The 24,441-nt window shown below is 50.9% G+C and overlaps 2 protein-coding genes across 7 annotated transcripts in view; one reads left to right on the top strand and one right to left on the bottom strand.

The window, feature by feature from the left end:
* The window catches only part of Abcg5 (ATP binding cassette subfamily G member 5), a 22,594-nt gene extending 17,188 nt beyond the window's left edge, over nucleotides 1-5,406 (bottom strand). The window contains exons 1-3 of the mRNA XM_010611510.3: nucleotides 5,133-5,406; nucleotides 4,540-4,661; nucleotides 6-142 (exon numbers count right to left, since the gene is read on the bottom strand). Of these exons, the coding sequence (XP_010609812.1) occupies nucleotides 6-142; nucleotides 4,540-4,661; nucleotides 5,133-5,278 (405 nt within the window). The 5' untranslated portion in view covers nucleotides 5,279-5,406. The remainder of the gene's footprint in view (nucleotides 1-5; nucleotides 143-4,539; nucleotides 4,662-5,132) is intronic.
* Nucleotides 5,407-5,515: 109 nt separating this feature from the next.
* Abcg8 (ATP binding cassette subfamily G member 8) lies at nucleotides 5,516-22,689 on the top strand. Of its 6 annotated transcripts, none has more exons than XM_010611495.2 (13): nucleotides 5,516-5,675; nucleotides 11,239-11,340; nucleotides 12,702-12,858; nucleotides 15,665-15,903; nucleotides 16,566-16,698; nucleotides 16,770-17,039; nucleotides 18,896-19,058; nucleotides 19,140-19,241; nucleotides 20,049-20,248; nucleotides 20,629-20,705; nucleotides 21,263-21,530; nucleotides 22,323-22,450; nucleotides 22,535-22,689. In XM_010611495.2, the coding sequence occupies exons 1-13, from the start codon at nucleotides 5,616-5,618 to the stop codon at nucleotides 22,670-22,672; spliced, it is 2,037 nt and encodes a 678-aa protein (XP_010609797.1). In that variant the 5' UTR covers nucleotides 5,516-5,615; the 3' UTR covers nucleotides 22,673-22,689. The 6 variants fall into 6 exon arrangements, with proteins under 6 accessions (XP_010609797.1, XP_019061173.1, XP_010609799.1 ...); XM_019205628.1 differs by having other exon boundaries at nucleotides 5,517-5,675; nucleotides 11,242-11,340; XM_010611497.2 differs by lacking the exon at nucleotides 5,516-5,675 and adding an exon at nucleotides 6,334-6,508 and having other exon boundaries at nucleotides 11,242-11,340.
* Nucleotides 22,690-24,441: the final 1,752 nt, after the last annotated feature.

A 24,441-nucleotide genomic window follows, 5' to 3' on the forward strand; every position in this document is an offset into this window, starting at 1 on the left:
CCCACCTGCGTGACGTAGGAGAAGCAGTCCTGGAACTGGTCCCGGCGCAGCGTCCTGCCGTTGACAGACACCTCCCCGAGGAGGGTGCCGGTGCGCCGAAGCCTCCCGGATACGGCATCCAGCAGCGTGGTTTTCCCTGAGCCTGGAGGCGACACGAGGAGGCCCTGGAGGAGCCCTCGGGGGACCGTGCCCCGACTGCGCGGAGGCCTGGTCCCGGGGTCATGCTCTCAGGGCACAGAGAAGCGTGTCCTGTGAGCGACAAGCCATTTGTCTCGGGCAGGTCAAGTCTGAAGATGCTCTTCCTGCTTATTTCCTTTGAGAGGGAAACTATAGGATCAGAATAAAAGGAAGGACGGGACTCTTGGAAACATTCGGCTTCGAGGACGTTTCGATGTCTTTCTGTGGTCCCCTGGGATTGTCTGGTTGTACCTGCCTGTAGGTGACGTTGCCTTGCTGACCAAGTCCCTGGGTGACCTCTGTGTGTGTATGACTTGAGAAGCACCCTCTTATGGAGTCCTTTGCTGAGACCAAGCTGGCCTCATCCTGAACCAGGAGCTTTGGGCATAGCTCACCACTTGTCACTAGGGACGTTCCTGCAAGGACTTCAGATACACCAAGCAGAAACCTCGGGAGATAATAAAGGATGTTTTTGTTGTTTTAAGCCACTATGGGAATTTGTTTTATTTTGCATAGAAATAGATAACTAATTCAGTCTTTCAACTGGTGTCAAATACTTATTAGCTAATGAATGCAAAACCAGCACAAAGCTTTTCTAAGGATAGAGAAAACTGATGTGTACAGTCAGTGGAGAAAGTAAGAATAAAGTAGCAATGTTAAACACATAAATGGTGAATTCCCTGAGAGACAATAAAACTATGCTTTGAGGGAGTATTTCTCTAGCAGGGCAGAAATAATTTGTAACTAAACATTCTGCAAGGAAGCACCCATCCATCCCAGAGTATAGGTTCTAATCAGTAGCAAACAGTGAGTCACACAAATCCCCCTAATGCGGTAGGTGGCCTGCAGCAGGCTTGCTTCAGGCCACACTGGTGAGACTTTGAACAGTAAGTCATCTTTTCCTAACAAAGACTTGATAGATACATGCTGCTCAGAACTACACAGCAACGGGATCGGGTCATTTACTGAAACACTACAAGTGTTAATTAGACATAAAGACATATTACCATTAATCCCTCTCGGAATATTCCTCCTTGCTTCAAACACACCATTCTTGCCACTTTCTGAAGCCATTCTGGAAGAAATCTTTTCATGAGTGTCTATATGATGTGTGATCAAGGCTTTCTGTACGATGTGCGAATGCTGCTGCTGAGAGCCATTCAGTGGAAAGGCAGGCTTGTAAAGAATCACAGGGTGTGGGCTGGGGATTTAGCCCAGTGGTTCTGCCACCTGCCTCGCAAGTGCAAGGTCCTGAGTTTGATCCCCAGTACCGCCCCCCCCAAAAAAAAATCACAGGGTGTCCTCGTCTGCCCTATTCACCAGATATGGCACCATGTGAGTCTGGCTCTTTCCCAAAGTCAAAAATGACCATGAAAGGTCAACATTTTGAATTGATTCCGGTCATCCAGGCAGCCAAAGCAACAAACTAAAGACACATGAAAGAAAACTTCCACAGCTGCTTCAGAAAGTGGCAAGGATGATGGTGTTTGTCTGAAGCAGGAGAGAACATTCTGAGGTGGATTAACTACAGTGCACCTTTTACTGTAATAAACTTGCTTTTATTTGAACATACCATATTTTTCTATCACACCTCATACATTTAATTTATTCACCCATTTGTTCAACAAACATTAAACACCTACTCAGAGAGTGACCCTGTTCTAGTATTAAGGACACAGCAGAAAAAAAAAAAAAAAAAAAAAAAAAAATTCCCACTTTGGTGGAGCTTGCATTCTACTGCAGTTTCATGTTTAGTATAAAGCACAGGCGTGATAAAGCCATGATTAGGTATAGCATCAGACACCAGGCCATACCCCCAGATCAGGAGCGCCAAACACTGTATGATGAAACGTGCACAAAGCACGCTATGTATGTCACCCTTATTAATCCACATAAAGAATGCAGTGCATTGGCCAGGGATTTGGCTCAGTGGTTCTGCCACCTGCCTTGCAAGCGCAAGGACCCGAGTTCGATCCCCAGCATCAAAACAAAAAAGAATGCAGCAGATTATTATAGGGATAACTCAGCTTTTTTTCTTTTTAAAAGAGCATGTTATATTTATCAAAAGGAAAATTAGAGTGATCTTGAATATTATGATATATGTATAGTCAGAACGTGCTTTAAAAATGGAAATAAATCTGGGCATGTGGCACACATCTTATTAGCATTCTGAGAGGCTGAGGCAAGAGGATCACAAGTCTGAGCAGACCCTATCTCAAAAAAAAATGTAGATGTAGTTCAGCGTGAAGGTCCTGGGTTCAATCCCCAGTACCACAAAAAAAAGTAAAGAAATAAATACAAATAAAAGGAATAAGAATTAATGGGAAATCTTAGAAATGTGTAATAGCTTTAGTTAGTGGTGTGATCTGAATGTTAGATCTCCTTAATTCTTTTGTTTGTTTGTTTGTTTGGTACCAGGGATTGAAGTTGGGACCTTGCGCTTGCTAGGCAGGTGGCGGAACCACTGAGCTAAATCCCCAGCCCCTAGATCTCCTTAAAATTCAAATGCTGACCTCTTTACCCCCAAGCTGATGGTAGGGTTGGAAGGTAATTAGGTTTTGGGGGTGCAGCTTACCTGAATGGGATTAGTGGCCTCATAAAAGAAGCTCGAGAGAAACCCCTCATCCTTTTTACCAGGAGATTAGATTAAGAGGCTGTTTACGAGGATCAGCTCGTATGGCACATGAAATCTGTCAGCATCTTGATCTTGGACTCCCCAGCCATTAGGACTGTGGGAAATCAATTTCTGTTGCTTCTAAGCCACCCAGTATAGAGTGTTTTGTTACAGTAGCCCAAGTAGATTACAGCAGTCAGTGAGCTCCTTTTCATTTGGTCTTCAGATCCTACTGTTCCCATCCAGTTGTGCCCCTGCTATAGCAGATAGTGGTCATCGATTTAGTCCCTGCGTGTAGAGGTTGGACTATCTTTGTCTATCTTCCATTGCTATACCAAAATGCATGAGTTGGGTAATTTATAAAAAGAAGTTCATTTAGCTCAGTTTTGGAGGCTTGAAATTCGAGATTAGCCAGCCCCATCTGCTCAGCTGTGGTGACAGCCTTCTGGCTACATCACAAACACCAAAAGGTATCACAGCAGGATGACATGTAAGAGGGAAAGACTATGTTGAGGCGGGAAGCCAGAGGGATTCAAAGACAGGCTTGTTTTTTTCATAACAACTTTCCCTAGTAAGAAGGAAACGGGGTCCTGAGAGAGCCACGTCATTCCCTTCTGAGGTTCCAGCAACTCTTAAAATTTCCATGCTGGGGACCAAGCTTCCCTCACATGGACCTTTAGGGGACACACTCAAGCCACCTCCCAATCTGTACCTTCCCTCATTTTCACCTAAGGCTTAAGTACCCTGGCTCTGTTAAAGAGAGTAATGTGAATGAAGGGTGGTAGTAAATGCCAACAATTTGCAAGCAACTGTGCAATCAAGAGACTTCCATGAAGCCGACTTGTCAGAGTCCTTAACCTAAAGACAGACAAGACAACCTCGCCTCATGGTGGTGTATACAAGCCCACTCTTCAGGGCCAGTGTACCCACCCTCAGTGGCTGGCAGCGTCAGCTCTGAGGATCCTGAGGATTCTCACCTGCGACCCTCACAGAAAATTGCCCTCAGCCACCAGAAGCTGCCTGTCCAAAGGCTACACCTTCCTGGGACAAGGGCTGGCCAATGCAGGGACACAGAGACAAGCATGCCTACCCTTGAGGAGAGGAAGAGGGAGATGACATGGGGAACAGGCACAGAGATGGCTCACTGCAATCTATAGTGTTTAATTCCTTCAGAGGGGAAAGGACCCCAAGAAAGGATGGCAAAATGTTAAGATTTGATACGGCCTGATATTAGTATGTGAACACTTCTCATCTGTATTCTTGGCTGTAAGTTCGAAGTATGTTGTAAGTGAAAAAGGATCTGTGGAATCAAATACAGGAATTAAATGGGCATTTTGATGCTTATTTAACTCGTTTTTCTGTCTTTAGTCAGGGTAGCACTGAGGGAAATCATGTTTGTTGGGCACCCTGTATGCCTAGCATGCATGAGACTCTGGGTTTAGTCCCTAGCATGAAAGAGAGAGAGAGGAGAGAAGTTGGGGGAGAGGAAGAAGGAAGAGGAGGAGGAGGGAGGGAGGGAGGGAAGAAGCAAAGACGTGCTAGGTAGGACTTTATACTCTTTCAAGGATCTTTCTCACGGTTTCATATTGTATCAAGTTCCATTCACAGTCAGATGTGTCATTAGATTTTATTCTAATATCAAACTTATGACCTTGAACTTAAACTTATTTCTTCAACCTGGAGCTTAACTCAAGCCACAGGCTTTACAGCATGTTCCCTAAGAACCAGAATGCTCCTCCCTAGCTTACCTGAGCTCCCTAAGATGCACATGATCTGCCCACTCTCCACATACAAGGAGATGTCTTTGAGGATCTGCCTGTTCCATCGCTGCCAGCAAGATGAGATGTCCCACCAGCGCCCGACAGAATAGCTATAAAGAAAACCACATTATGGCCAAGGCAGCGTGGGGTCCTGGGAGGGACCAGATCAGGTCTCCCAGCGCTGCCCCCCAGCTCTGCCCTGGCCAGTTACTTCTGGACAGGATCGTAAGTGTGTGGCCACCTCAGTGTCCTGCTCTGCAGGCCCTGGCTGCAGGCTGGCACCACCCACAGAGAGTGCCTGCCCAGCAGCTGCTGTAAATGTCAGGTCTCTGTCTGGCTGTGCAAAGGCAAACAGAGCACTGTTTATTCCTAGGTTGACCCACGTTCCTTCACCAGGTTTTATTCCACCTCATGCTCCCAGCCCCGGCTCCCTATAGGTCCTCTCTATTCACATGGGGCAGGCTCCAGATAATGAGGAAGGGGTGTGGGCCACCACAGGAAGGGTAAGAGGCAGGGGTAGCCCTTGTCTCTCTCCCCCGCATCTACTAAGGAAGCAGCCCCACAGCACAGGCCCACCTTACCTGACGCTGTAGGAGATATGCAGGACACTTAGGCTGTGACGAGTCCTGGAGGCTTCTGTAGGATCTTCCTCTAGGGAGCTCTGGTGATTTCCATGTGCTTGGGGCTCCGAGGCCCCATCTACGGTAAGAGAAGAGAGCTCACTCATGGCCAACAGACAGCACGGGCAGGTGAATTTTCTGGTGGCCTGGCCCTCTCTGGAATGGCTTCAACTGAGTTGCCAGAGACAGAGTGCCCCACCTGCTTCTTGCCAGCCTGGACTTGGCCACGGATGCCATTATCAGATGTACCTTTAGCCGGAGCGTCCTTATCTTGACAGCAGGGAAAGCACATGTTTGTAGGAGGGCTTGCCAGAGAGGAATGCTGGGAGAGATCCTGGCACTGCCAGGAAAAGACCAGGGCACCCAGCTCTAAGGAACCAAGGGAGAAAGCAGACGCCAAAGGCCACAGGAGCTGCATCAAAAGGGCACAGAGCTGGTGGGCTCATGGCCGGGGAAGCTGCAGAGAGGAAGCTCTGGAAGGGGGCTGCTGTCCAGGATGCCTTGGTGAGTGACGGGCTGGCTTGGCCCGGCAGGTAGGGAGGAACTGGACTTTTCTTTCCTCTCTCAAGAGTTTCTGCCCTAATCCATCACCTGCACCACAAACAGAGCAAGGATGTGGCAGCAGGGATCCATTTCCTGGGCGTCAGAGGGCAGAAGGGATCAGATTCAGGGCTATGAGACTCTGAGGTCATTTCTGGCCCTCAGACCTGCTCCCATAGGGGAGTGATGTTTCTGTTTGCGACCTGTGCGGATTTAGCATTTTCCCCAGAGGAGGTTCCACCACAGAAACATATTCACACAGACCGGGAACTCTGCTGGTGTCACCCCTGTCCATGTGGCTGTCAAGCCAAGATTCTCAGGGGCAGTAAAGTGACAGGGGCAGCTGAATGACCATGGGATCATCCAATTTTATGCTCAGAATAATCAGGTAACTAGAGGATCTTGGAGAGAGCTATGAGAAACAAAGTAGAGGCATGAGGTGCCCTCCCTCATTTTACCAGAGATGTGTTTACTTGATAAACAGCCTCTGACTGGGGAGAGTGGGAGGTGCTTCAGGCAGGAGGCTGCATTGGAAGACAGAAGGAAAGCAGGTCCCTACCCCACCTTTCTTTACTGGTTGTGAGGAAAAGTAGGAGAGAAAGGCAAGAACAAGAACTCCAAGCAGGGAGTGGTGGCGCATACCTGTAGTCCCAGCACCCGGGAGGCTGAGTCAGAAGAATTGCCAAGAGTTTGAGGCCAGCCGGAACTGTATAGCAAGACCCTGTCTCAAAAACAACAACAAAAAAAAGAAGTCCAGCAGGGGGCACAGGCACCCAGAATGGCATCGAGTTACCAAGGTGAGACCCAGTCAGGCCCAAGGAGCCCAGGTTCTGCCCTCTGAATTCCCCTGGGGCCAACCCCTAGGAGTCTTCCCCTAGCATGTGCAGTATTTAGAACTAAAAGATGAGGACCACGTATCCTTTATCTCGATCCTTAAAAGCTCTCAATCCAGCTCAAACCTATGTTAAAAATAGCATAGTTGCTGACCTCTTCCCTTGACATGCCCTCCTCACAACCTGGAGGCCACCCAAAAAGGGGGCGGCCCTGGATTTAGCTCAGTGGTACCGCCACCTGCCTTGCTAGCACAAGGTCCCGAGTTCGATCGCCAGCACCCAAAACAGAACAAAACAATTAAAACTCTGACGGGGGGGGGGTCAAGGCCGGGGATTTAGCTCAGTGGTTCTGCCACTTGCCTTGCAAGCGCAAGGACCTGAGTTCGATCCCTGGTACCAAAAAAAAAAAAGAAAAGAAAAATCTGGGGGGTCCTTGGAATGACAGCTAGAATAAGGGCAGCAGGAGAGAGTCTGCCTCTAGTTCATGACATAGCCTGTCCCCTCCTCTACCCCACCCCCGGCTCCACCCCACTCTTCAGTGCAAGGAACTGACGCAGTCCTTGTGGTCACCTTGACCTACCCACTCATATTTCCTCCATGTCCTCCACAAACAAATGTGCTTCTGGCCTCAGGGTGCTGGGTTAGGAGGCAGCATCAGGGCACCGGAAGACAGGCCTGGGAGGAGATAAAGGCGGGCCCTGAGAATGGAGTTAGGGCACTGCGCAGAGGATTCTGGCATCAGGTACTTGGAGTGGTAGGTGCCTGTGGCCCACAGACTGCTTACATCATGGGCAGGATGTGACAGAGGAGGACAAGAAAGGTCTGGGCGTCAGGCCAGAGTTGTTTGAGCTCTGGTCTGAATGTCCCTGGGTCCAGGACTGTCCTCTCAGCCAGGAACAACCCCTGCATGCCCCTGTCAGCCACAGGTCCTTAGCACATCACACCCTGCCCTTGCCCAGCCTTCTCCTTCAAGTTCTCTGAGTTTCTGTCTATGCTTCTGATTCAGGAATTTGATCAGAAGTTAATACATGGAGAAATGACAATGTAGCCCAGCAGGAGCTGAGCTGGTTACCTACAAATAAACCTGCTTTTGCTTTTTCGGGTGTCACCTGTCAGAAATTCAAGTGATGTTCTGACAGTCATACTGATTAAGATGTCAGCCGAATAGATATTTAAGTATTTGAAAAATAGAGAGAGTTTGTCAAAACCTCAGGAAGAGTCTAACAAATCCTTCCTGGGACCCAAGGAAAATATTTTAAAATGGAACAAGTCACACCCAACTCAGGCACAAATTTTCCTCTTCCAAGCCTGAGTTGCCTGTGTGGTTCCCACAGGGCTGTTCCTTCCGTGGTGGCTGGGGTTCAAGGAAGGGGCCTGGGACAGGCCTCAGGACAGGACCTGTGCCCCTCTCAAATTTTTGCCTACCTTCCTTCTTGCTCCCTCTTTCCGTCCAGACCCCAAATGCCCTCTGCCTTCTGGTCACAGTGGACCTGAGGTCACCTCCACACACTGCTCCAGACTCCAGATGTCTGCTCTCCCTTCTTTAGAAGCTCCTTCTCCCTAATCCAACCTGCGAGCTTTGGGCCCCACCTGATGCCAATTGTTCAACATCCCTCCTGCAGATATTTGCTTTAAAAAACAACACAAGATGACAGGATCCTCATTAGCCCAAATGAGTCCCCACCAGGTGATAGATTTTTCCGAGCACTTAACACAAAGAACCAGCGAAACCAGGCACCGGTGTGGTGGAGGTGGAACCAGGGAAACCAGGGCTGCCCATGACCTCCCCAGAGTTCGGTCACCCTCACAGAGGACACACACCCTCCCCGCTCTGCCTTGGGCCCCACCTCTCCCTCCCTGCTTTGGCCTGGGGGTCAAGGTGGGAGCGGAAGCTGGCGTTCTAGCCATGGGATTGCTCTCTCCTTTGAAAACATATTGTGAAATATTTCAAACAAACCCATTGACATAGGGAGCCGCCCCCCCACTCCCCACAGCTTTGAAGCCCACCGGCTCCATTTCCTGTGTCTCTCCCCCATATCTTCCCTGCTCCCCAGAGATAACCCCTTGCCTGAGTTGGGTGCTTGTTTTTCCCGGTTTTTTTTTTTTTTTTTGGATAATGTTGACAGTAGTTCAAAACCTTAAGTGGTTTTGTTATACTCTCCCCGAACTCCGAACTCTGGGTTCTGCTCACAAGGAGACCTGGCATGTCGCGAACCGGCGACGCAGAGCACTGTCCCGCAGTGCCTCAAACCTGAAAGAGCAGCGGGGTGGAGATGGGGCAGAGAGAAAGGAAGGACGCCAAGACAAGAGTCTGATCAAGGCGACGTTTATTGCCGGCAAGCACCGGCCTTTTAAAGGGAAAGGCCGAACTATTATGGGCTAGGATCACCATAGTAACCTCAACACCCGCTCCACGGGAACGAGGGTTCACACGGGCCTCAACACCTGGTCCACGCGGCCCGGGAAGCTCGCACTCTGCACAGTGGTCCCAGCGCGCCCCGCCCGCCTCCCACGCCCCTCGCCCGGCCCTCGGGGCTGTCCGAGTTTCTCCCGTGCAGGGTCAAAACAAGTTTAACACGTGCAGTCCTTAAAAAGGAACAAATGTTGTCTTTCAAAAAGCCAGTGGGCCATGGCTGGCTTCCCACACTGGCATAGCTGGGAAAGTCGCATCCAGGGGGCCTCTCACCTCCACTATTGCAGGAGTACTTTGACAGAGACCATTGTTTGCTATTATCACCTAAGGCACTGGTCCTCTCCACAATGAAGCGATCCCTGACCAGAAGCTGGAGGTCAGTAGGCCTTTCTCCCTGGCTTACTCCCTCCTAAACCCTACTCACACTCAAACCTAAGCTCCATAGAGATGGACTCTTTCACTGCCACACCTCAAACTCCAAACCTGAAGCTCTCACAGCTTGATTGGAGGAACGGACCCAGCTGTATGTTAGAAAGATAGTTCTGCAGGCAGGAGGCCCAGGCCCATGTGAGCTTGTAAAAGAATCTATCCCTGGTCCTGCACTTCAGAAACAGGGGAAAAATGGAGTGCCTTGGACAGCAGAAATCTCATAGCTTGGTGTGGTGGCACACTCCTGTAACCCTAGCACTAAGGAGGCTGAAGTCACAGGATCACAAATTCAAGCCTAGCCTGGGCTACATAGCAGGAACGGACAGAGAGAGGTGAGATAAAGGCACCAAAACACAGTTAGGAGGAATAAATTCTAGCATTGTGGTTACTGTGGTTCACAACAATTCATTGTAGATTTTATAAAGAACCAGAAGAGAAGGGCCGGGGATTTAGCTCAGCGGTTCGGTGGCCTGCCTTGCAAGCACAAAGACCCGAGTTCAATCCCCGGTACCAAAAAACAAAAGAACCAGAAGAGAGGAGTGCTTTGTATAGGCAAGCAGGCTATGCAGAGAAATGGTGAATTTTTAAGGACCGGAAATTCTCGTTGACCTTATTTGATCATTACACATTTTATACATTGTCCAGTTATCACACTGTACCCATGCATATGTATAATTATGTGGCAATTAAATATTCACCAGCCTCACTGTGGTGTACATATGTGGGGTGATGGTGACAGTGACCTTTTTGAAATCCTCCTGGAGCATTCTTATGGCGAGCCATTATGGTGAGCCTTGACACAGGCCTAGCCATGATTGAACTTTGAGTCACCTCGCTGGCACGGATGTGCTCTCGCCCATAGCCACGCGCGAGTTCAGCTGGTAGCAGATGTAACCCATTATGGTGGTTATTGTTTCCCTCTGGAATGTGTGGGCGGTACCCTCGCTCCCTCGCTCCCGTGCAGCCCTCGCTCCCTCGCTCCCGTGCAGCCCTCGCTTCCATGCAGCTGGAGAGTATAAAAGGGAGAGGTTCTGTAATAAAGCAAGCAAGGAACATGAGAAGAAAAGTGCCTCCCGTCTCTCTGTCCTCGGCCTTTCAGGTTTAGGACCTGCTGGCAGGATCCTGAGGTCGCGGCTCGCGACACATTCTCACCGGTTTTGTTGCACAAAACTTCTCATCAAAATACGATACAGCCAGTTGTGGTAGTGCACGCCTATAATCCTCTCATTCTGGGAGGCTGAGGCAGAAGGAGTATTAGCTTGGGTCCAGCCTGTATAAAACAGTGACTCAGGGAGAGCCTGTCTCAAAATAAAAAATAAGAAAAGGGCTGGGGATATAGCTCAGTGCAAATGCCCTGGGTTCAACTCACAGTATAGCCAAAAAAAAAAAAAAAAAAAAATACAATTTTTCTTGGGAGGTGTCGTCGTGGATATTGAGCATTATTAACTTGCTGATAGCTGTTTTCCTCCCACAAGCTGAGTTGGTTGCATCAGGAGATAGTAAGCCAGATGAGGGGAGGAGAAAGCTCCAAGATGAGGGTTTCCCAGCTCCAGGCTCCAGCCTGCCTAGCCTGCTCCCTTCAGCCTGGAGTCTGCACAGCGTTCATCCTCAGCTGTTTCGTCCAGGCCCCCTAGCCTGAGGCTGAGGTTGTCAGAGCAGCAGCTGCCCTGGGGAGGCCTGTGCTCTCTGAATGGAGAGAGAGAAATGTGCCTGCCTTGTCACTCCTGTGCTCTCAAAGTCCTGGCTCCACCTGGGCGAATCCTGCCAACCCTGCCAGTCACAGCTCCTGCCCCTCCGCCCTCCTCCCGACTTCTCCTGCATCCCCAGGATCCCTCACTTGTCTGTCTCCCAGCAGGGCCTCCAGGACAGCTTGTTCTCTGAAAATGACAACAGCCTGTACTTCACCTACAGTGGCCAGTCCAACACCTTGGAAGTCCGAGATCTCACCTACCAGGTAGGGGTGCACACGCCTGGGCTGAGGGGACCGCAGCAGGGAAAGGGGGAAGGCGAGGCGAGCCCATCCTGCAGACTTCGGTTCCCAGCATGGACTCAATCGGGCACACACCCCCCCCACCGCATCCACTGGCTGCAGGCCCTGCGACTTCTCTGTGTCACCCAGGTGTGGGGGAGAGAGGGGAGAGGCCAGGAAAGGGCCGGAGACTCCTACAGAAACACAGCGAACAGTGAGAGCCCTGGGGAAAGTCTCTAGAACTCTTGACTTTAGATTTGGATATAATCTTAAATTTTTGAAAAAGTTCTAAAAATGGTACCGTATTCCTACATGGCCTCTGTTCGGCTTCCCCTCGTGGTAACATCTTGTACTCCATGGTATAATTATCAAAACTAAGAGATGAACAATGTACAATGCTACTAACTCAACCACAGACTTTATACGTTCAGATTTCATCCATTTATATGTCTCTATAGTTTTCCCCCGCTTTGGTAAAATGTGCTGTTCCCGGAGTCAATGCAAGGACAACCAGCAGTCTTTGAGAGGTTCTCAGGGAGACCCGCACAGAGTCAAGGACCACTCTTTCCCTACCTTTCTGGAAACCTGCATGCTGCCCAGAGGGAACATGGTGGGGCCTGTGATGGTAAACTTCAGAGGCCCAACCCTGGTTTCCCATAAGTGTGAGTTAGGATGAGCTAATGAGGTGCACTATAACTTTCTCTCTCTGCCACTTATTAGCTGTGTGACCTTGAGCAACTTACTTAACTGTTCTGAGCCTCATCTATAAAACACAGATTCTAATTGTATCTGTGCTATAGATTTGCAATGATGACTGAATGAGATAATGATTAACATAATGTTTTGCACATAGTAAACACCTCAAAGTGATTAGTAAATTACTGTCATTAGGTGCAGTCATTCTGTTTTTTTTGGTTTTTTTTTTTTTTTTCCTATTCTGCTGTTGCACCTAATTTCTAGTCCTTTTGTCTCCAGATTTGGGAACAGCGGCATCAGGTTCTCAGGATGGTGGAGTTCCATTTCCATATTTGTTTTTGTTTCTGTTTTTGTTTTCTATTACTAGAGATTAAACAGGGCCTTTGCACTGAGCTGCATCTCAGCCCTTTTTATGTATTTTTAAATTTTGAGACAGGGTCTGGCTAAGTCACAAAGTTGCCAAGGCTGGGCTTGAACTTGCAGACCTCCTGCCTCAGCCTCCCAGAGTGCTGGGATTACAGGCGTGCAGCACTCTGACTGGCTGCACCTCTGTGTTTGAGAGAACCTTGGTGGGGAGGGCTTGGCCCCTTGTGTATCAGCAGGGGACGTCCCTGCTCCCGAGGAACCCTCCGCCGTCTCTCCCCCTGCAGGTAGACATGGCATCCCAGGTGCCTTGGTTTGAGCAGCTGGCTCAGTTCAGGATCCCTTGGATGTTGCACAGCAATCAAGTTTCTGGTGAGCTGGGCATCCAGAACCTGAGCTTCCGAGTGCAAAGCGGGCAGATGCTGGCCATCATCGGGAGCTCAGGTAGCGATGCAGGGGAACAGGGCATGGGGCAGTGGCTTCTGTCTTCTGGGATGCAGAATGGTCCTTTGGAAAAATGGATGTTTCTTGTAGAACTCTTTGCTGACTAGTAGACCAAGGTAGAAAAGTGGCCTAGAGGGACAGACCTGGGCCCGAAGTCCAGCTCCTCCCTTTACAGCTCTAGATGCCTGGCACTAGTACGAATCATGAGCTGCCTCCTGTCCCCCAGAAGCTGCAGGTGCAGTGTCTGTCTCTAGACACCCTGGACCAACGGGACCATCAGGCAGCTTCAGAAAGTCATGTTCGCTGCTGGGACTCCTCCGACCACAAGGGCACTTGCTCAGGTCATGGCCAGACAGTGACTAGGCATCGCTCCGCCACTGTGCCCCCGCAAAGCTAGAGCTCAACCTTCAACCTCTTGCAAAGAGCCAGATTTGGGATTGCTTCAAACAGACACTTCCCCAGAGAAAATTTGTAGTTCCAGAATGTCAGGGCTGGAAAGCATTTTTGGAGGAAGATTTTTCAAATGACCTAGTCCACACTTCTAGAGTGTGCCTTTGCCCTCCTCCACACACACACACACACACACACACTCTCATTCCCCTGCATTTGATAGATGAGGACACTAAATTGAGTTTTTCTCCTAATGACACAAATTCAATGTGGAGCTAGAACTTGAACTTTGTTTCCTGATTCTAAGAACCAAGCGTTTCCTCCTAGGACATCTTACCTAGAGTGAGAGCACTTTATACCTTTTAATTAATCATTTCCAGAGGTAAAGATTACTCAACGTATTTAACATCGACTCCAAACTTTTATACTCTTCTGATAGAGAAGATCTGTTTATTGTCTAACCAAAGATCAATGAATTACTATCTGTAAATGCACTTTGTAACTGAAACAATATGCACAATCATTAAGCCCCTCCCACTCTGGCCCTGATGCTGGGATTCTGACCTAAACAGAGATTATTTTGATATGTGACTTCCGGTGGTTTTTCTTGTTTTATCTGCCTTTTTCTTCCTGAACTGAGCATCAGGGGAGACGGGAGCTCTTACTGACAGTCATCCGGGTGAACGAACGGTCGGTGCATGTGACCCTGGCTGGGAGTACTGTACCTCTGATATATGATTAAGGAAAGTGAAGTCCAAGAGGCTTGGCAGGAATAAACTGAGTAATATCCGGGACTTTTGACTACATGTTCAGTGTTAGTTTCAAGCTACTTAGATTAAATTATTGAAGCGCATAAGCAGGTGTATACATTATATTTCCTGTGACTTTTATTACACACACACAAACACACAAATGCTGGTCATAATTATTTTTTTTAAAAAATAGCCCCAGGCATTTAGTGTCCTTAACAGAATCTGCAATGCTGGATGTGTTTTCCAGTTAACGAATTTGGTGGTAGGGAGATGCCAGCCGTTCTCCCAAGGTCTTGAGTGTCCTTAGGTATTTTAACCTAGAGCATCTCTCCAAAAGCACTGGAAAAGGCTGCCCACACTTCTAACAAAGTTTTGCTTAGAAAATATGGTCTTCCCGCTGTCTGACCAGGAATCTCAAGTCCGCTGTGAAGGCTGGTGAAATCTCCTCACTCCTAGACCCCGAAGCCAATGTTCCAGGCTGAACAGGGAGCAGGCCTGGGCCCCTCTCTCTGGTTCCTCTCCTATTTGTTCCACCTAAATTCTCAGGGCCCTAAATGAGGTGTACCTGTGAGGCAATGGGCAGGCCCCTTCCGCTCTGCACCTCTCGGCAGTAAGCAGGAAGATCACATTGGGCAGGACTTCCCAGGCATTTTGTAATTGCACTTGTTTGAAAACAAGCCGGAAGGATTTAGCTCAGTGGTTCTGCCGCCTGCCTCGCTAAGCGCCGTGGACCTGAGTTTGATCCCTGGTACCAAAAAAAGGAAACTAACTTGGAAATTTTTCTTTCCAAAAAGAATATACAACAAGTGAACCCAAATCCTGTCCAGGTAACTGGGCAGGGCTGATTTTCAGCTCCACTAGAGGAAAGGGTTTGCAAGTCTGAGCCCAGTCTGCACTCACAGTTCAAATCATTGTCAAAGAATGAGCCTCATTGAGCACTCCAGTCTGACGCTCAGTCCCCCAGATCAATAGTAACTGGTACATCATTCAGAAGTAGACAAAAGTGAGTGCAGTGGGCTTTGTTTTTAGAGAGAATAAAAAGTGCTACTGATAAGAATAAGAAAGAAGGGTGGAGATACCTTCAGAACCTATGTATATACTGTGCTTTAAAATCATTTCTACATCTATTACTTCTCCATTATTTTTCCCCTTTATTTCTCAAAATAGGTTCTGCTTTGCATTTTTAGAAGATACTCTATGAATGTTCCCAGTTAGTCCTTCCCACAGAACCAGTTTCTGAGCCAAAGGACAATGAATGATGATGCACAGCTGGCAGGTTCGCCAGGCAGAAATAGTTCCACTTCATGGAGCAATGAACCCCAGCCTTGCTGGAGAGAAAGCACATCCGTGTGGGAGAGAACATAGGCTCCAGGTGCGGGAAGGCCTGCAGCAGTCGGGATTCTCCTGTCACTCAGCTGCTGGTTGACCTGGCGTAAACCCCAGTGCCAAGGAGTCCCAACCTCCCAAGGGTTCAGACAAAAAGCCTGAGGTTTCATGTCCAGGGGCTGCCATGCCTGGGCCAACAGGCAGTGCCACCTTCCCTGGGGCTTGGTTACTTCAGCAAGGGTAAAACAGGCCAGGGAGCTGGAGAGCATGTGGGGCACAGCAACTGCCCCCTGATCCCTGCAGCTTTGCCCTCCGCAACAACTCTGGTCCCTTTGCAGGCTGTGGGAGGGCCTCGCTGCTGGACGTGATCACTGGCCGAGACCATGGTGGCAGGATGAAGTCAGGTCAGATCTGGATCAACGGGCAGCCCAGCACGCCCCAGCTGGTGAGGAAATGTGTGGCCCACGTTCGCCAGCACGACCAGCTGCTCCCTCACCTCACTGTCCGAGAGACCCTGGCCTTCGTCGCCCAAATGCGCCTTCCCAGAACCTTCTCCCAGGCTCAGCGCAACCAAAGGGTAATGCAGCCTGGTAGGGAGCCACAGTGTCTAAGAAGTCAGCACATCCTTACCCTCTGTGCCTCAGGATTCAGCCCAGGAAGAGGCTAAGCAGCCCGGCTCACCATACACCTGCTGAAAAGAGTCCTGTGCTCACCTCACTTGACCAACTGGGCCTGGGGGCAGACACCTTTTATCCCAGCACTCTGGGAGGCCGAGGCAGGGGAATTTGCAAATTTGAGCCCAGCCTGGGCAACTTTAGTAAAGTCGTGAGACGGTGTCTCAAAGTAAAAAAAGGATTGGGAGGTAGGAAAGTGTGAAGTCTCTGGGTTCAGTCCCCGTTCTCCCCCGCATCTGTCTCTCTCACACACACAGAGCCATCTCAGTCTCAGCCGGTTCCTTTCACAGCATCTGTCAAATGTGCCATGGGTTTTATGTGTTTATTTGTGAGCCTGTCTTCCGGTCCTCCACGTGGGCAGGGAGCCCAACTGTCTGGTCCCCAACACAGGGCCCGTGCGTGACACAGTGACCCGAAGCTGGGGACAGAGGCAGGAGGGACGCTGCAGCGAGGGGACAGGGTTCTGGAGCGCCCTCCTCCCCGCTAAGACCTGGGCAGAGAAGCAGGTCTCTGAGCTCCGGGCCCGGGTGTGCAGCCCGAGGCTTTGACGCCCGCTCCCGCGCAGGTGGAGGAAGTCATCGCCGAGCTGCGGCTGCGGCAGTGCGCGGACACACGTGTGGGCAATGCTTACGTGCGCGGCGTGTCTGGGGGCGAGCGGCGGCGCGTCAGCATCGGGGTGCAGCTCCTGTGGAACCCAGGTGAGCCCCTGGCAGAGCGGGGAGAGACCGTCCTGGGCGCAGTCGGGTCACCCTTTCTTCTCTGTGGTCAGGAATCCTCGTCCTGGACGAGCCCACCTCGGGGCTGGACAGCTTCACGGCCCACAACCTGGTGAAGACCTTGTCCCGGCTGGCCAAGGGCAACAGGCTGGTGCTCATCTCCCTGCACCAGCCCCGGTCCGACATCTTCAGGCTGTTTGACCTGGTCCTCCTCATGACCTCAGGCACCACCATCTACCTGGGGCCGGCGCAGCACATGGTCCAGTATTTCACGGCCATCGGTCACCCCTGTCCCCGCTACAGCAACCCTGCGGACTTCTACGGTGAGACAGCAAAGCTGGTGGCTGGGGACCCGGGACACAGGGCTGTCCAACCCTCACCCCAGACAGGTGCTGAGAAGATTTAGGAGCAAAACTGGCAGGTGTCAGGGGAAGAGGAGGAGGAGAGGTAATGGATAGACTGGGTGGAGGAGAGTTGACCAAGGACAGAATGCTGGAAAGGACCTGAGCAAAAAAGCAGCTGTGACAGCCGCCCCTCTGTGCGGGGTGGGAACTGAGCAGAGGACAGAATCCGGGAATCTGATGACTACATCAGGCCCTACCGAGCCATGGAGGCTGCTGTGCCGCTGAGTGCAGGGCCCAGGGCCTACATGAGGGTTCCCTGAATGTGAAAATTGCTCTGCTGGCCCAGGCTTGCCTCTTGGGTCCTGAACACTCAGAATTTCTCAGGTAGTATGAATGAGCCACTTCCTTCCTTCCTGGGGGGAGCGGAGGCCTTTTGAGGGCACTTGCCCTGGGGGGACACCACAGAGTGCTGAGGCATAGCCTGGCTGCAGGACAGATGGCACAGTGGTGCCAGGGCTGGGGGAAGCAGCAGCAGCGGCTGGTCCCACAGGCCCGCTGGACCCCAAGTTCTTCCCAGGATGGCAAAATGTAGTGAGGAGCTCACAGCTCCATGGATGCCGGGGACGTTTTCCTGAGGCGTCCATGAGGGTCCGGAGTACCAAGTCCCTGTCGCTCTCCTGTTTGACCCTCACTCCCTGGAAGGACTCAGCCCCTTGCCTGTGGTGAGAGAGCTGCCGGATAAGGGAGCACAGGGCACCTGCTAGCATGGCCTCTGAGGGCAGTTTGAAGCACACCTAGAGAAGTCAAATGCCCGTAGCAGACTTAAAAACCTTTTTTATTTTTATTTTGTTTTATTTTGTGGGGAGTGGAGAGACAGGGGTCCTTGCCTACAAGTCCTGGGGCAGGTGTCCCTTGCCAGTCTGGGGCAGAAGATCCTACAGGGCCTGAGGTTCCCAGCAAGTCTGGAAGAAAAAGAACACAGAAAAAGATTTCTGAGACCCCTCCTAGATATGATGTTGGCTTGAGATGTGTGGTAGAAATGGAGAAGGGAAGAGGAGGAGGTGACAGAGAGACCCCCTGCTATGCTGAGGCTGGGAGGAAAGAATGGAGGGAGGCATAAGGTGTGACTGGCCTGGCACCAGCTGGGCAGAGGAAGGCCCTGCTGTGAGAGGTGGAGTTGGCCTTGCCGGCCTTGCCGGGGCCTTGGAGGTTGAAGGTCAAGCACTGTGGGAGAAGGGCTGCAGTAAGGGGCTCCCTGATGCAGAGGATCATTTCCTGGGATGCCAGAGGTGGCTCTCCAATGGGCCTGGCTTCCCAACAAGGTGGCCTGACTCCCGCCCTGGGACCAAGCAGCTGACAGGGCAATAAGAGCTCTCTGTGTACTTGGCTGGTCCCTGACTTCCTTCAGCCAAACCTGGTCCTGCCGTGGGCTGGCTGCTTGGAAAGCCAGATTATTAACTGAGAAGATGTGTCAGGAATCCCCACTTTCCCAGCCTTCCTCCTCACCCACCATTCTTCTCCTGAGCAGGCTCTGTGAGGCTGAGCCTTTGTCAGAAACTTCCTAGACAGCCTGGAATCAGGGCCAACACATAACTGATGGAGCCCCTGCCGTGAAGGCTCCTATCCTCCTGGGCTCTCTACATAATGGGTGCTGGGACTGGGCCAGGGGTCAGCCCCAGTGTTCAGGCCAGGCAGCCCCGGAGATCTCTGTCTCTCTCCATTTTGGCCATTGCTTCATGGGTCCTTCTCAGAGAGGGGGAGGAATGTCATAGAGTCCCCAGGGCTGACAGTGTCAGGAACTGGGCCACCCATAGCCTCGCCTCTTTTCCTTGCAGTGGACTTGACCAGCATCGACAGGCGCAGCCAAGAGCAGGAAGTGGCCACCAGGGAGAAGGCTCGGTCCCTCGCGGCTTTGTTTCAAGAAAAAGTGTGTGACTTTAATGACTTTCTGTGGAAAGCAGAGACGAAGGAGCTCGATGTGGGCTCCTGTGTGGCCAGGTATAAAGGGCAGGTGGCTCTGGGTGCAGAGCTCCCTCCTGCAGGGCACTGGCCTGATCTGCCACATTCTGTCTCTCACAGCCCAACCCTCCCGTGTGACAACTACCAGACTCCCACTGAGCCATCCTGCCAGACTCCCAGAGAGTCGCCTGGGGTGGTACAGCAGTTTGTCACCTTGACCCGGTAATTGTCTTTCATTGTGTCCCTGGCCCCAAAGTCTCTGTCCACTTAAGCTCTTTCTATCTAAAGTGAATTTGGGGGAGGAAGCAAGAGGTAGAATTGCTTGAAAAACAGCATTTTTGGGACCACATCTAACCCTCCTGTGATGCATTGTTACTTTTATTGTCTGGGCAAAATTAAAATAGCCTCGGTGGAACAACCATAAGGTCACTGTGAAAAGACTCAGATAGTACAGGAGAATCTAAGCTGGAAACGGAAGCACTCAGAGAAAGCCAGGCCCACATGCTCTGTGTCTTTCTACGCATTCCCATGTACAGAAACATTTGAATTCTCAGGTGAAATCGAACTCTGTGTAAGGTTCCACGGCAGCTTTTTCTCACTTAGAGTAGCACCTCCGCCTGTCACCTGGTCAGATCCTCCTCGGCCTTCTGGGTAGCTCGACTGTAAGCCGCGTGGCTCCTGGGAATGGTGAGGTTATTTTCAGACTTACTGGCCCAGGTAAACACTACAGCAAACATCTCCATACGTCTTTATGGACCAAATGTTTTTTCCCCGCAGCATAGTTTCTGTAAGTAAAATTACCAGGCTGTTCCTTGATGAGAAAAGGAACAATCCTGAGTGTAGGACTGACTGTGAGGCAGATCTTCTTGTCGGTTTTCTCATTGACGCCTCATAGAAGCTCCGAGAATGGGTGTTCCTATCTCCATGATAGAACCGATCCTTCCAGAGATTACATGACATTCCCTAGGTCACAGAGGCTATGTTGTCCCCCTGACGTCTCTTTCTTTTTATTCTTTTTTTTTAAAAAAGTCGTCAGATTTCCAATGATTTCCGAGATCTGCCCACCCTCCTCATTCACGGGGCAGAGGCCTGCTTGATGTCTCTGATCATCGGGTTCCTCTACTTTGGCCACGGGGACGTCAAGCTCTCCTTCACAGACACGGCGGCCCTCTTGTTCATGATCGGCGCGCTCATCCCTTTCAACGTGATCCTGGACGTCGTCTCCAAATGTGAGTGTCACCCACTCTGGGCCAGGTGGACCTGGGTGTCGGCGCCCTCCCAGCTGGCCTCTGCACTCTTCTGATTATCTGGCAACTACAGCTTTGCCGAAGAATTTCTTTGTGACTGTGTAGTAAAAGACAGCAACTGTTGGGCCGGGGAATTAGCTCAGTGTCTTCCTATCCTATCAGGATCTGTGATGACCATGTGCAGGGCATGGATCTGCCGTGCCTGAACAGCCTCGCTGGACATCTGGGACAGGATCACATTATTGCGCCTGTTAAAAAAACACATAAGAACCAGAGCCAGTAGAACTACTTTAAATGATATTAAGAGAGATGCAAAATCAGAAACACAGTAGATTACTTCTCGCTTTTCCACTCCACCCCAGGTCACTCGGAGCGGGCGATGCTGTATTCGGAACTGGAAGACGGGCTCTACACCACTGGTCCATATTACTTTGCCAAGGTGACTGACTGGTCAGAGGTGACAGCGAGTGTAGGCCCAAGAGAGCTGCACCACACTGTACAGACACCGCAGGAAAGAGTCTTCCCGAACTCCAGAGCTACGCATTCCCTGTGATTGCAGAGACCACCTTCTGGGGGTGGGGGAGGTTCAAAGACTGGCAGGTTTTAAAAAATTCTCTAGAAGGCTAGAAATGTGGATTGGGAATGATACTCTCTGGTCAGCAGTAACCTAAAAAGGAACTGATGTGGGCAGGCAGTTGTGATGAGCTCAGAGAGGGTATACAGCTCTCCCAAGGACACACAGGTACTAGGCCTGGGCAGGGCGGGGTGAAGACTTGAAGCCAGGTCTCAGGAGAGAAGATAGCTGCAGGCTGTGTGGGGGAAATGGCTCTGAACTGCCCTGTGGGGGAAAGTCGGGGGCGGGGAGCACAGGCTGTGCCCGGTGCATCCCCTGCAACAGCCTCAGTGCCAGGCTGGTTGGCATCATGGGGGTAAATGCCAGTGTTACGCATTTGAAAATAGCGCCAGGAATAAAGGCGTTGGCTCCATGCTTTGCAGATCCTTGGGGAGCTGCCAGAGCACTGCGCCTACGTCATCATCTACGGGATGCCCACCTACTGGCTGGCCAACCTGGAGCCAAGCTTCCTGCCCTTCCTGCTGCACTTCCTGCTGGTGTGGCTAGTGGTCTTCTGCTGCAGGGCCATGGCCCTGGCCGCCGCCGCCCTCCTGCCCACCTTCCACATGTCCTCCTTCTTCTGCCACGCCCTCTACAATTGCTTCTACACCACCGGGGGCTTCATGATCAACCTGAAGAACCTGTGGGCAGGTGAGGTCTCTGCCCCTGCCCGCTCAGCCTCTCTGGGTTTGAGCAGCGGGTAAAGCCCGCTTCCACCAGGCCCCACTCAAGGCCGGCAGAGTTGCCTCTGCCACTGTCCCGTAGGCCATGGCAGTGTGTCCAGTAAAGGAGGCAGGCAACACCCAGAAGCCACCCCGGGCCCTTCCCTCTCTGTATCACCAGTGGGCTGGGTCATTTCTACCTCCCGAGTCTTCCTTAGATGTCTTCTTGGCTCCATCCATGACACTGGGCTCTGGGCCAGCACAGTAGTCTGTTCTGTGTGACCTTGGTCCTTCTCAGAAGTCATGTGCACAGAATGAGCTTCCTCGGGGGGAACTCGGGCTGCTGGCTGCCTACCGCTTCCCCCAGATCTTGTGACACCACAACCTCCACCTCTGAGCCTGTCCCACCTCTTCTCACCTTCCCCATCACTTTTGTGAGCCCTTTGCTGACAGCCAGGAGGGACTCAGGCCTTCCTCCTCCTTTCTGGACCCTGATGCTCAGGCTCTGCCCACTCTAAACTGAGCGCTCTGGGAAGCTGAGCGCACAGGGACACCTCATCAACCCTCTAGAATTGTGTGGATCCTACATCTAGGTCACCCTGCAGCTCCTCTGCCTCCTCAGCTCCAATCCATGGCCCCAGCTGCCTCCTGTGCTGTTGCCCCTTCATCCCCTCCCTCCTCCTGGCTCCTCAGAGGGTTCCCTGGGGCGTGTTGCAGAGAGCAGGCAGCACCTCCTAAGGTGCTAGGACTGTGGGGCTGACCTGGCTCTTGCTGTCTCCAGTGCCTATGTGGATTTCCAAGGTGTCCTTCCTCCAGTGGTGTTTCGCAGGGCTGATGCAGATCCAGTTTAATGGGCGCCTTTATACTGTGCAGTTCGGAAACATCACGTTCTCAATCTCAGGAGATAAAGTAAGTAGGGAGGGCCTCAGATTCTAAATTAATGGGTAAATAATTGGACATCTTGACGAGCTCATTGAATGTTGATGTCTCCAGATGGTCAGTGATATGGACCTGAACTCCCAACCTCTCTATGCCATCTACCTCATCCTCATCAGCATCAGCTGTGGTTTCCTGTTCCTGTACTATGTGTCCTTGAGGTTCATCAAGCAGAAGCCAAGTCAAGACTGGTGATTCGCACCCAGACTCTTGCCCGCTGGTGGGGCCTCTGAGCAGACCCTTCCACAGCACTCCCTCCCCGCAAGGAGCGCCTCCCTGGGACAATGAGAGCCCTGAAGCTCAGCTACACCGGGCCCCCACTGCTGCAGTGGCACAGGTCAGCCACAGGATGGCAGTAGAATAAAGACAGTTGAAAAGGATTTCTGCTCACTGGCCAGAGCTTGTGATTGCCAGAGGGAGAAAACCCATACTTGGTGGCACCTACGATGTTGCTAATTTATTTCCTTTGGGTGTAACTTTATACAGGCAACTCAGTATAGGATGGGAGCGAATCAGGTACAAATCAAGTAGCTTAGCTATGCAGGAATTGCTAGAACCCAGAGAAAATGGTAATAAGAGCAAACGTTTAGCCTCATCTCCACCATCCCCATACTCTCGTTTAGCCACTCCAGTGGCCTAAAACATACCAGTGAAATGCCATCCCTTCTTTGGTATGGGCTCCAAAACTCAAAGTGAACAATTAAAACTTTATTGAGCATCTACTCTGTGTCAGGTAAACAGATGCCGCCGCTTATTCTCAGTACAACCCTTGGAGGTAGACGGTGTCCCATTTTACAGGTGAGGGCATTGAGGCTCCGACAAATTCAGTTTTCCGGGCTCACACAGCTACTGGGTGGCAGAGTCACACGGGGTTCAAAAGTGTTTGAGGCCTGTAGAAGTCTGAGAGCAGTGGGCAAAGCCTGAGCCACTAAATCTCGCAGTCCAGAAGAGGTTCTCAGAGGCTGCACCGGCCCAGCCAGGCCTCACGGTTGTATCTCAGTGGTCCTGGCTGGGACAGTGGCCAGAGGATGGGATGCTGCAGCCCCAGATCACCTACTTCAGGCCTGAGTGACCCCAAAACAGAAGCACCTGGAGCAGGGTGGGTTCTGTTCCCAAAGGAAAATGAGAGGCCAGAACCAAAAGAAGTGGGAAGGTGTAAGCATATGGGAAGGGAGGGGCACAAGTTCTCTGCAGTCCCTTTGGCCCTCACAACTTCGAATGTGAGCGCTGAGCCAGGATCTGGGGCTGGAGACAGGAGGCAGGAATCTCAGGCCCTACCCAACCCACTGAACGCGAATGTGCACGATCAGATGATTCCCTCAGTGGTTTGTATGCAGGTTTGAGTTTGAAAAGCTGTGCCTTAGCACACTGTCCCTTAACAGTCCACCTGTCCCACGGGGCACTTACATGGTTTCATTGCTCCCACCCCACTCGAGAGTCACTAAGTGTCCAATAGTGCTGTCGCTCATCAGGATGGGAATCGAGGGTTGTGCTAATTGTTGTCTCTGGTTTCCTTCAATTTGTAACAGTTCTTGACTTTCCTGACCTTGATGCATGAAGATTTTCTAGGATTCTCTCGATTTCAGTTTGTCTGATGTTTCACGATTGAGTAGAGGCCGTGCAGTTTGGCAGGAGTGTCACAGAAATGTCTCTGGCCCTTGTCAGAGCATCCTGTCAGGTGGCACATGCTTTTCCCTTGTCCTATGGTGATGTCTTCTTTGATCCCTTGACTGAAGGTGTGTCTGCCAGGCTTCTCCATGGTCAAGGTACAATTTTCTCTAGTTTTGTACTTAATAAGCATTTTATAGATAGACACTTGGGAATTATAAATTGCACATTCCTCATCCAGATTTCCATTTGTTAACTTTTTTATGGCTTCCAATACAGGTGTCTGATTTCTTATTCATTGTGTCAAAATATTTTGCTATCATTAAAAAATTTTTTTTATTATTTTGAGACAGGGT

This window comes from Fukomys damarensis, unplaced genomic scaffold (genome assembly GCF_012274545.1).
Source record: "Fukomys damarensis isolate Sample0158 unplaced genomic scaffold, DMR_v1.0_HiC HiC_scaffold_2, whole genome shotgun sequence".
Taxonomy (NCBI): Eukaryota; Metazoa; Chordata; class Mammalia; order Rodentia; family Bathyergidae; genus Fukomys; species Fukomys damarensis.

What these genes read in the sequence shown, in the direction of transcription:
- Abcg8 (XM_010611495.2), top strand. Translation starts at nt 5,616, where the DNA reads ATGGCCGGGGAAGCTGCAGAGAGGAAGCTCTGGAAGGGGGCTGCTGTC. An exon ending in GCAGCTCCTGTGGAACCCAG is followed by an intron (nt 16,699 to 16,769) that starts GTGAGCCCCTGG and finishes CTCTGTGGTCAG; the next exon opens with GAATCCTCGTCCTGGACGAG. An exon ending in CAGTTTGTCACCTTGACCCG is followed by an intron (nt 19,242 to 20,048) that starts GTAATTGTCTTT and finishes TTTTTAAAAAAG; the next exon opens with TCGTCAGATTTCCAATGATT.